Genomic DNA, 11,332 nt, shown 5'->3' with positions numbered 1-11,332 from the left:
AGTGAGGTTTGTTGTTTACGAGGTACAGTGAATCCAGCAATACGTCACGTGGTCCACATGTTTCCTCTGTCCTCTTTAGGTGTGCTCGTAAATTATATAAACACGACTTTTAATGTAAGCAAGAGATGAATAGGATAAGCAATTTTTGTTTTTTACATAGAATTTTTTTAAATTTGACATTTTAAGATTTTTATATGAATCGCACCATGTCAACTCATTCAGCGAATGATGCTCTTCCAACCTAATACAGTAATGACAATCACTATAAAACCTGAAGGCAACACATCACTTCATAAACTTTCAGTTGGGATTGTACCGTGAGGAAGGTACTATGTCGGCACTTTTTAAAGCTAGAAAAGGTGAGTTTCTAAGGACAAAGCCAAAAGAAGACCAATGGAAAACGTTCAAACAAGCTAGAGAATCATGTTAGAGACGGGTTAGTTAAGTGACTGCTATTTAACAGTATCATGGTTAAAAGCACGAACAGCTGTGTGCTCGCATCTTGGATTACTTGACATCTGTAACTTGTGTAGTTTAACCCCAGTGGAAAACAAACCTGGGTGATTTTTCTCTCTTCTCCCCGCTGGGATTGGAAGCAAGTAGCGCGTTATGTATCTGTGTTTTCAGTTAGCTCGTTGGCTAAGTACGGTTTCAGTTTACCTGTAAAAATCCAAAACTGCTTCCGCTCCCGACTTGGTTACACAGAGGAAATCAGAGCAACCGGTGCTGATGTTTAAATGTTGCATTCAGGGGGTCATTAATTTGTTGAAGGTTACTGATGGTGGGAATGACCTTTCACCTAAATAAGCAAACGATAGCTAGGTAGCTAGCGGTGCGTTTAAAGACCCTGCTGCTGGTCAGTGCGGACTTCTCAGCAGTGTATTGTGATGCATTTATAATACTTTAATTTATGCAGCCTAGTTGACCATAGTTTGATTATCTTTAACTATGTCAGTGGCGAAAAGGGTCAAAATAAGCCTTCCTAATTTATTTGTGTACATGTTAGGGGGCGGCAGCAGCGCGGGTGGAAGAGCAGGTGGCCCCGGAGGTTACGAGTTCGACTCCCGCTCGTTCGCGAAGATTTTAAGGAGGGCTTTGTCAGGGCATCCGGGGCAAAAATCTGTCAAATCAGTGTGTGGGAGAGGCAGTTAAAATATAACTTGGCCATAAAAACGGGCATGATGCATTCCAAAAATGCTATTAAAACAGGCGGTGGACAGTCAAAGTAGATAAAATGCATCAGCCCCTTCGTTTTTAATCTGATATTTGAACTGAAATATATTCCAGCCCCTGCCAAAATCAGAAATCATGGAGCTGAGATTTTTGGCCCATTTTTGTGGTATTTAGTTAGATAAGAGAACGTGATTATAAGAAGTACTTAAAAATTCATCACTCAGTCTACAGACACAGCCCCACCACTCAAATGCTGTTCTAAACAAAATCCCACATTATCACAGTGATTCTTGAGAATAGGGACAAAACAGGTCCTATGGATAAAGCATGAAATTTGAATAAAATATACACAAAATATATTTTTTTCAAATATCTAACTAAACTAACCTGGGTCATGTGAGCACAACAATGTATATTTTTCTTTTTTTTGCTGAATATTTTTTTATTTTAAACATTGTAGTCGGTGGATGATGCCTGTAAAAGCCCTTGTCCAGGAGCAGAACTCAATACATTCTTATAGTTTAAAACAATTAAAGAAATACTAAAATTATATATTATGACAATTAAGTATAAGTAGTCATATAAATAATTATAAAAGTATCGATAAATTGAATTAAAAATAATTTTTAGATATTTTCCAACTCCGTTGAAATGTGTCCTTAGTTTTTGTCAACACCGTCAGAAATGAAAAGAATGTAAAAAAAAAATCAGGCATTATTGGGGGGCACCAGAACTTCTGAGGACCCCATGACGTTGTCTTTTCTCTTCCTTTGCTAGGAGGGCTAGTTAGCTCCGGTTAGCTTAAGTTATTCTTTAGTTTTTTCTTCTGTTTTATTCCTAAGTTGTTTGTCACAACCATGATGTGTCAACTCCATAACTGACAATTTACAAAACTTTGATGAAATTTTGCGAAATAAAAGCTTAATTTTGGTATAATGTAAAGATTTCATGGACCTGACGAGCTACAATATGGCCTCCTTCAGAATATCATCATATAAATTGAGGTAGTTTGGCATTTCGTCAACTCCGTCAGATGTCAACTCCGTCAGAGTTTTTCTGACTCTTTCAGTGAAATTGTTGTCAAATCTCACTTAATTGTGCAACTAATTCATTTTAATGTATTTTACATGAATTGCATTACTTCACATGTACCAAGTTTTTCATTTTACTCACTAGTTTGTCACCACCTTCAGTTCTGTGTCAACTCCGTCATGCACTGTCAACTCCATCAGATGGACTTTTTCTTGTTTTTTGTTTTAAATAATATTTATTTTATTTCTTGAGAAGCATTTGTCTGTAAATTGAGTAAAAATATCACTAATGGGGTATTTTAAAAATCATTTTAGATTTATTTTTGTCAGATGGTGATGACAAAGTTTTGGGTCAGGTCGATTAAAAATGTAATTTTTAAAAAAAAAAATTGCAACTGGGAGCCTGTACCTTAGCATCTTCATATTTTCTAAACATTATTTGTCATATTTGCATACATAAGGTTGAGAAATAATAAAAAAAAAATATGGGAAAATTAAAACCCATTTTGTCCCTATTCTCAAGAATCACTGATCAAATAGATCACTTCATTATATTACAGAATACAATTCACTTCTAAATGCCTTTAATTTATACTTTTAGATATATTCATATTTATTGTTAATCTCGTGGAACCAACAGTGGAGAAAAAAAGTTTGCTTCAGTTTCTGATGTAGGCAGTAAATTAATTTTACATCCTGGTTTTATGAAATGTGTGTGTTTTTTTTTTATTTTTTTAAAGCAAACCAATAATTGGAATTGGAATTAATAGTGCATATTTTTCAATTGTATTGTGTAAATAAATATTATTAATACTTTGCTGCATTTCCTCTGGTTTTTTAATATTTCTCTCTCTTTTTGTTGTTGTTGTTAATTTAGTTATCCACTTTAAGCAAAAGCATCAGCCCTCTGTGTTGAGCCCTGTCCGTGTTCCTCTGTCCCTCAGTTCTAGCTGTCTGTCTCCATGGCAGCCGCAGTCTGTCCCAGCTGGCCGAGCTGCCAGAGACGCATCAGTTACTGAGGCAGACCTGCAGAGACTTCGCAGACAGAGAACTGGCCCCCATCGCTGCCATGCTCGATAAGGAGCATGTTTACCCTGCTAAACAGGTACTATCACACACACAAACACACATACACACAGCTGCACAACAAGAGGATTTGTTAATGATTGATTATATGTAAACTTTAGTTCAAGTAAAAAATGAAGATATGATTCAACAGAAAAATGGTAGTGAATGTTTTTACTGTTTTAACATGAGTCTCGCACATTAAAGAAAGTATGACCGACGGCTCAGTGTCTGTTCCTGTCTTGTTTTTAGAGGAGTGCTGATAAAATGTTTTCACTTCCAATACGATACCGATGTTGCACCTTTGAGTACTGGCCGACATCGACATGATACGATATCAGGATGAACCATCCATACTTTTACTTATTTTGTACTGATGAATGTTAGAAAAGGGTTGATTTAAATTGCTAGTTCCACTGGCAGATGACTTCATTTATAACAAAACACTTTCTCCATGTTATAAGTGAAATAATCTGCCAGTGGAACTATAGTATTAGAATTATTAACTTTGAACAAGCTCATATTTTGCTGAAGTAAAAAGTTGCTCATGAATACGTTAGTTTTGTCTTATTTCAAGTGTGAAATAAGATGTTGAAGAAGAGGAATAATTATGTTAATGGTTCACAGTTATGTTATTTGGCATGTTTTTATCAAAATAAAATAGAAACAATAGAAATACTTGGTAAGATTTTGTGTTGCCATGATTTTATTGAAACCTTATTAAAATTCACAGGTGAATAATGTCTGACATCAAAATGAATTTTAACTGCGACAAAACCAAAGGAAATTGTTGGGAGTCAAATGGTTTTTCATCATGCTCTAGGAATTTGTGTCTAAACTGATCTTTTGTTTTGCATAGAAAGTATCATGACCTGTGTAGAAAGAAAGATGACGGCGGCCATTGTTGTGCTTGTTCAGATAAAGGAGCTGGGGGCGATGGGTGTGATGGCCATGGAGGTGCCGGAGGAGCTGGGTGGAGCGGGGATGGACTACCTGGCTTACAGCCTGGCCGTGGAGGAAATCAGCCGAGGCTGCGCCAGCACGGGCGTGGTGGTCTCTGTTAACAACGTAGGAGCAGCCAATCAGCATGGAGGAGCGAGGCAGACTGCGTCGGTCTAATGCTGGGACTGTTTTGTGATTCTCAGTCTCTGTACATCGGGCCCATCCTGAAGTTTGGCACAGAGGAACAGAAGAAGCAGTGGATCAGCCCGTTCACTGCTGGAGACAAGGTGGGGTGCTTCGCCCTCAGCGAGCCAGGTAACCATAGCTACCATTTGTAAAACTGTTTTAACAGGGCATCCATGAAACTGAGCAGAACACACAGCTGCATGTTTTTCTGTAAGCTAGCCCGCACGATTATTATTTGATTAATTGCTTACTGCTTGAGCAAAAGTCTTCAGTCAGAGGCCTTTCCGGATTTGTTGCAAGATTGTCTGCTACTGGAAATCCTTCCTGTCCACAGCAACTCTTTGAAGACTGTTGAATTATGAGTTATGACAAGATTTAATTTCTCTTGGAGATTGAATGAAAATCATTGGTGTACTTAGTCTTTCACATCCCGGTCATGGTTGCTTATCTGTTTAATAAAAACAGACCCTAGAATGTGTTAGGATTGGACTGAAATAGCTTGAGAATTTCTTTTTTTTGACCTGATTATTACTAGCTTGTCCTGAAGCTTAAAACCACAGTGTACGTCTGTTTTCCACAACTGCCTGTTCTTTGTTCCAGCAGTCATTCAATAGTAAAGCAGTTATCTAACGGTGTGAACCTAAACGTCAGGAAACGGGAGCGATGCGGGTGCTGCCTCCACCACGGCCCATCAGGATGGAGAGGAGTGGGTGCTGAACGGAACCAAAGCCTGGATCACCAACAGCTGGGACGCCTCGGCCACGGTCGTGTTCGCCACCACGGACAAGAAGCTCAAACACAAGGCACGGCAGTGAGACACGGCGTTTCTGTCTGCAGAGAGAAAGCAGCGCCCTCTAACTAGCCTTTCCTCCCCTCCATCTGTGTCTGCAGGGAATCAGTGCCTTCCTGATCCCCATGCCGCACCCTGGACTCTCTCTGGGAAAAAAGGAGGACAAGCTGGGCATCAGGGCCTCGTCCACCGCAAACATCATCCTGGAGGACTGCAGGATCCCACTGAACAACATGCTGGGGCCCCGCGGCGCCGGATTCAAAATCGCTATGGTATTCTAACGCTTCATCACCACTCCAGTCGTAAATCTTTACATCCAACTCCTCCTGCTGCTCACTGGCTGGATATCCTGCTGGACATCCACTGTTACTGATTGAGTTACAATTATAAAGAGCAGCAGGTCACACTAACAGGAGTCAAACAGGAATGAAATGATTTATAGATAATTGAAATAATCTTTAACAAATTTAGTCAGCGATTAATCGTTAACTAGACTGTACAGATTAAAAAAAAGTTTGCTGAGAGAACATATTCAGAGCAGTATTTAAGTCAGAACTATACAAAAATTAAACATTTTGCAAGGAAAAAAAAATGTCTGAAAATCTATTCTACCCAGAATTCCTCAAGTGAAAGTTTTAGCTTCCCCTGGCTCAAATGTTCATCTTAAGCATGTTTTCCTGTCTAATTACTCATCAATTAATCAAAAAAATATTAAAAAAATCGGCAGATCAGCCCCACATTATATTGATAAATCCAGCAGAAAGGCTTGAGATTTTCATATTGATGTTGGAAGAAGTTTTTAGCTGCAGATACTTTCTTTACTACAAATGATCAAGTGTTCACTAAATGAATGCAGTTGCTGTATTTTAGGCAAAAAATGTTTGATTTCTTATTTAAAAAAGGAAAATGTATTTATTTCCATGCATTTCTAATATTACAATATTCAGTGAAAAATCTGCAGAATGTGACTATTTGTTTTTTAGTCTATTCATCATCAGAATAATGTTTAGATTAATCGATGACTAAAATAATTGTTTTTTGCATCCCTAATAATAATAATAATAATAATAAAAGTCCCATAGCCATAGTTGTGATGGTGACATTTTGTGATTGTTTTATTTAATGTGTTTATTATGCAGTTAATAAAATTCATAACAGTAGTCCACTCCACGTTTTTCCTTTTTATTTCAACACAAAGTTTTGCATATTTAGGTGCAAATAATGATGTGTTTACATCTGACTAAGTTGCATGACCGTTGTGCGTCCCTCAGCAAACCCTGGACAGCGGGCGGATCGGCATCGCGGCCCAGGCTCTCGGCATCGCTCAGGCGTCTCTGGACTGCGCCGCCGACTACGCACACAAGAGGACGGCCTTCGGAGCGCCCATTGGCAAGCTGCAGGCCATCCAGGCAAGACCAGCCGCTCTCAGACAGGCCCGCATGCTACAGAGCTAGAGCCAGTTTTAGTCCAATTCATTTCAGTTTAGTGTGTTACCGAGTAAAAATGGATGTCTGTGAAAACAGAAGTTCAGTTTAGGAGTTTATAAACAGTTTCTTAATTCCAGGTTGCAAGTCCCTCAGACTGAACTCTTTTGTTTTTCTCTGTCGACCTGATCCAGTTTAAACTGGCTGACATGGCCGTGGCCATAGAGAGCGCCCGCCTGCTCACCTGGAAAGCTTCACTCCTCCGAGATGCAAAGAAAGCCTTCACCAAGGTAAACCGTGTCCCTCTGCACAACGTCTGGAACACACTCAATATTTCAATTAGGGCTGTTGTAAACGAATATTTTAGTAATCGAGTAATCTATCGATTATTCTTACGATTAATCGAGTAATCGGATAAAAAAAAATTATAAAATGAAATATTGGTAAATCTGGCATAATACCGGTGTTACTATCAGATATCAATATCAGTCCAATTTTTCATATTTGAGCATCCCTAACAGTTGCTTTTTTGTAGTTTAGAAAACTAACCTGTAACAATAACAGCTCACTTTCTAAGTTAACCAGAAGAAAAGTTATAGAAAAATCTGAAATTATATTGAATTTAATAACAAAGAGGCAGGCTCACAAATATGCTTATAAAAAATGTCTACAATCCAGCTTTTAGTTTATGTATTCATCTTCAGTGAGTTTAATAGATTAATTAAACTCACCTTGCCACCTAACCTGTCACGCTTTGGGTTTGAAAATACGGGAAATGCCGCCTGGAGTGGGAGGAGAGGGCGAATGAACGAACGTAAGATGGGGTGGAGGGGAGGAAATAGACCAGCGGACTGACGAACCGTTAGACCGGGGGACGAACACGGGGGGAAGCAATACGGGATATTTACGACACCTTCACTGGTCACACTCAGAAACTCATCTACCAGCCATGTACGATGCGCTCCACCACCCGTTTCTTCAGACCGGGATATGAAATTTATTGTGCGGTTCGTCGTAAAGCTACATTTACACGGGAAGCATCAGCTACTCAGCCGCCCGCCCTGCTCAGTCTATCCGCTCACCTCAGCGCTCTTCCCGCCGTTCGCTTTCAACCAGCAGCCCCGGAAATGCTGCCGTACTCCAGGCATTCCCCAGTCATTTTAAGGATGCTTATTGGTTCCCCAAAAACGATAAAAAGTCGGGCATTATCATCAATCAATAAAATCCCCACGGGCCAATCTTGAAGATTGGACTTTATGCCGCTGAGACTTAGCTTTTGTCAACAACTCAGAGGCGGAAGTGAGAGCTCCGCGCAACGCAAATGAAGTCCCGGCCGGAACACGGTGCGCTAACTAATAAAACATAAATTAACGAAGCTTCGAGGCAGGTAAATTTTCCTCGAGGAATTTTAGTAATCGAGGTACTCGAATCATTCGAGGAATCGTTTCAGCCCTAATTTCAATCTGACCTCATCCAGGCGTTTCCTCATTATTTATTGTCCTTTGCTCTCATGTCATAAAGTTGAACTCCTAAAGAGTTTAGATGCAGAAATAACTCACTTGCTTTAGGACACAGATGAATCATGTTGTAGGTTTCTTCACTTCATTCAGTTTGATACATTAAAGATCTCCAGGACTTTACAGGACAAATGGATTCAATTAATCTACAGAATCAGTCCAGTTCTGATCATTATAACAGGTTAAAACTGTTTCATACGTAATCATTTGATAATGTGGTAATATTCACTTTATTACACAAACTGATAAAAAGTTTCTATCTGACGAAACATTTGCAACAGTCACTTATACTAAGTATGCATGTGGTGACAGTGGAAAGGAATAACTCATTTTAATTGAAACCTGTATGGCCTACTAACAAAATAAGCTACATTTTCTATTCAAAAGCCCTTTTTCCTGCTAAAGTATTGAATAAATACAACGACAAAGGCAAAGATATGTAGGGTTTTTATTTTGTTGTTCAACCATCAGATTGGTGCAAAATGCGATTTATGTGTTTGGGACGTCTGTGCGGCTGCAACATGTTTAGCATTCAGATGCTTTTTTAGACCTGAATAGCTTTGTTGATATGCTATTTTTATCACAACTTGTGTTTACCAGCATCCAAGCAAATCATTTTAAAGCAAAAATTGACTCACTGTGGGCCAATAGAAGCAGCTTTGTCATCTGTTACTTTGCTATTTCAACTGATGATGTCGGATTTATGTTAAATTTAAGGGACGTACCAGAAACGCACAAAGACAAAGGTTCCGGCCAGAACCTTTCTATGTTTTTAAAATGATAAATACATTTCAACAAGTTTAATATTGATGTAACTGATTAAAAAATGTACATCTTAAAGTCCTGGTTAAAAAAACACAATGAAAGAAATCCACAAACATATGGGATCAAATTTATATTTCTTTACTTTGGGGATTAGTTTATTTAATATAGTTCTTGTGTCTTGTTTTGTGTTTAAAAAAAATCAATAAATATAATGGTAAAAAAAACAAACCAAAATAAAAAAACCCACACATTCAGTGATCAAACCAGTTCAGGCCACAGGAACCAAATAAAAAGTTGACCTTTGTTACAGCTCTGAGTGACGGACATTTCTTTGTCTGTGTTTTCCCGCAGGAAGCAGCCATGGCCAAACTGGCGGCGTCTGAAGCTGCCACTTTCTGCTCCCATCAGGTAAGGAAACGGCAAACGGAGGACTGGAGCAGAACCGAAGCGTTGGTTGGTGTAAAACCTTGTTCTGTTTCTGTGTTGTGACTCAGGCCATCCAGATCCTGGGCGGGATGGGCTATGTGACGGACATGCCCGCCGAGAGGCACTACCGCGACGCCCGCATCACGGAGATCTACGAGGGCACCAGCGAGATCCAGAGGCTGGTCATCGCCGGTCAGATCCTGAAGGAATACCAGGCATAGGAGCTCTTCTGCACTAAATGGACACTTTATCCCGAATGAAATGCAGTTTTCTAGGTTTTTTTTTTTTTGTTTTTTTTCCCCCAATGGTAAAGGCCTTTTTGTTGATGTTAACTGAGACTTGAAGAGAAGATTCAAGTGGTTTTAAACCAGCAAGATATTCTGGCATTGATCGAAACACACTGGAAATGAAATAAGAGCTTAACTGGCCAGTTCTTAAAATATTTAAAATCAGGGCATCTTTTCTCCAAATCTCATATTTTAAGTGTAGAAGTTTCTGGTTTTATGTTCACGTTCCCAGAATCCTTTTTTTTTATTTTTTATTTTTAACTGCTCATCATGTGCCATTCAGAGGTCGGACCACCAGGGGGCGACAGAGAGCCTTCGTGCGTCTTGACCCATTTCTGCATCGTAACATCAGGAGCGGTTGTGTAATAGGAACACTGTGATCACACTTGCAGATCATCAGAATGTTTAGTTCTCCGCTGCGTTAAAGACGCTCTAATTGAAACAGTTTTGATTCATTATCTGAAGGTGTGTGTGATGACACACCGTGTGTTTGCCTCACACGCCTTTCAGCGCTCAGCATGTACATATTTGATTGTAATTTATTATGTGCAGGTGTTAATAAAAAACGCAGCGGTCTGAGCTTGGAACGATGGTGGGAAGAAGCAGCTCCAGTCTGTGTGTGTGTGTGTGTGTGTGTGGGCGCTAACTGCCGCCTACTTTGTTGTCCCCTGTGTGTGTGTGTGCGTGTGTGTGTTTACTCCTTTCCTCTCCGTTACTCCATGTGAAGGCTCTGACTGCTGATCTAGGCCAAGATTCCGGATGCTGGAATGGCTCCCTTCTGATTGTGCTGACGATAGGGAGCATTGTTCGCTGCAGTTGCGCCACTCGTTTACCGCATGTGAAAAGCCAACCTGATTACCCAAACCTCAGTTTAATAGTCCTATTTATTTCCCTTATTCCACATACAAACAGGAGCTTTTACAAAGCACTTATGGGGGCCAAGTTCCTGAAGGTTTCCTCTAGCTAACAGGGTGTGGTAGGGGATTTTGTTTAGGTCTTCACACATGTTATCCCAAGAACTTCATCTTTGAAGTTGAAACTTCAAATGTATGTGTGTGTGTGTATATATATATATATATACATGTATGTATGTATGTATGTGTGTGTGTATGGTTTGGTATATAACTTGATAAGTCAATAATACGTGTGCAGACTCTTAAAGTGACTTTTTGCTGAAGTGACTTTTGATCCGTTATTAGTTCAGTCAGTGTAACAGGCTGCTGAAAGCCTCCGTTTGACATGTAGACGTATGAAAGACTCTTAGATTTGCAGTTTGACAGACTTTGTGTGATGTTCCCAGGACATACACAACACAATGAAATATGAAAAGGACAGAAAAAATGAAGAAGATATAAACATTTTATTCTCATTGCATTTGGATGTTGAGTTCAGCTTAAACTCAGTTTGGAGCAGTTAGTTGGACAATGTTAGGTTCTGGAACCTCTTCTAAATAAAAATTTAAATTGGTTGGTGTTGAAGTAGCTTTTTTTGTTGTCAAGCATGTTTGAAAAAAATTCTTGAATCTCCCATGGCAACCATTCAGGTGAGCCTAAATGCCTACTCGTTTAAATAGCCGCATATTTGCACGAAGCTCCTTGGAGCTGCAGTCTCCAGCTGAGTCTCTCCACTCAGCTCCTTCAGACTAGCCAGCAGCCATTAGCAAACACCTGGTGGAAGTGGTGGAACACTGAGTTTGTCAAACAAACTTTCACTCAGCTCACTGCTC

General features: G+C 39.5%; 1 protein-coding gene across 1 annotated transcript; it reads left to right on the top strand.

Moving 5' to 3' along the window:
- Positions 1–255: 255 nt before the first annotated feature.
- On the top strand, positions 256–11,073 carry acads (acyl-CoA dehydrogenase short chain). The gene is made up of 10 exons (XM_015000663.2): positions 256–359; positions 3,149–3,309; positions 4,188–4,337; positions 4,415–4,526; positions 5,049–5,200; positions 5,289–5,459; positions 6,459–6,596; positions 6,806–6,901; positions 9,245–9,301; positions 9,388–11,073. Exons 1-10 carry the CDS (start codon positions 332–334, stop codon positions 9,538–9,540), a joined length of 1,218 nt encoding a protein of 405 aa, XP_014856149.2. The 5' UTR covers positions 256–331; the 3' UTR covers positions 9,541–11,073.
- The last annotated feature ends 259 nt before the right edge of the window (positions 11,074–11,332 follow it).

Source organism: Poecilia mexicana, unplaced genomic scaffold (genome assembly GCF_051168715.1).
Source record: "Poecilia mexicana isolate PSO_F unplaced genomic scaffold, ASM5116871v1 scaffold_12, whole genome shotgun sequence".
NCBI lineage: Eukaryota > Metazoa > Chordata > Actinopteri > Cyprinodontiformes > Poeciliidae > Poecilia > Poecilia mexicana.
The sequence above is the reverse complement of the archived record's forward strand: the minus strand, read 5'-3'. Positions and strand labels throughout refer to the sequence as shown.

Bases quoted from the DNA above. Each gene is read 5' to 3' on its own strand.
- acads (XM_015000663.2), top strand. From the start codon at position 332: ATGTCGGCACTTTTTAAAGCTAGAAAAG. The intron at 4,338-4,414 runs GTAGGAGCAGCC...TGTGATTCTCAG, and splicing joins TGGTGGTCTCTGTTAACAAC to TCTCTGTACATCGGGCCCAT. The intron at 6,902-9,244 runs GTAAACCGTGTC...GTTTTCCCGCAG, and splicing joins CAAAGAAAGCCTTCACCAAG to GAAGCAGCCATGGCCAAACT.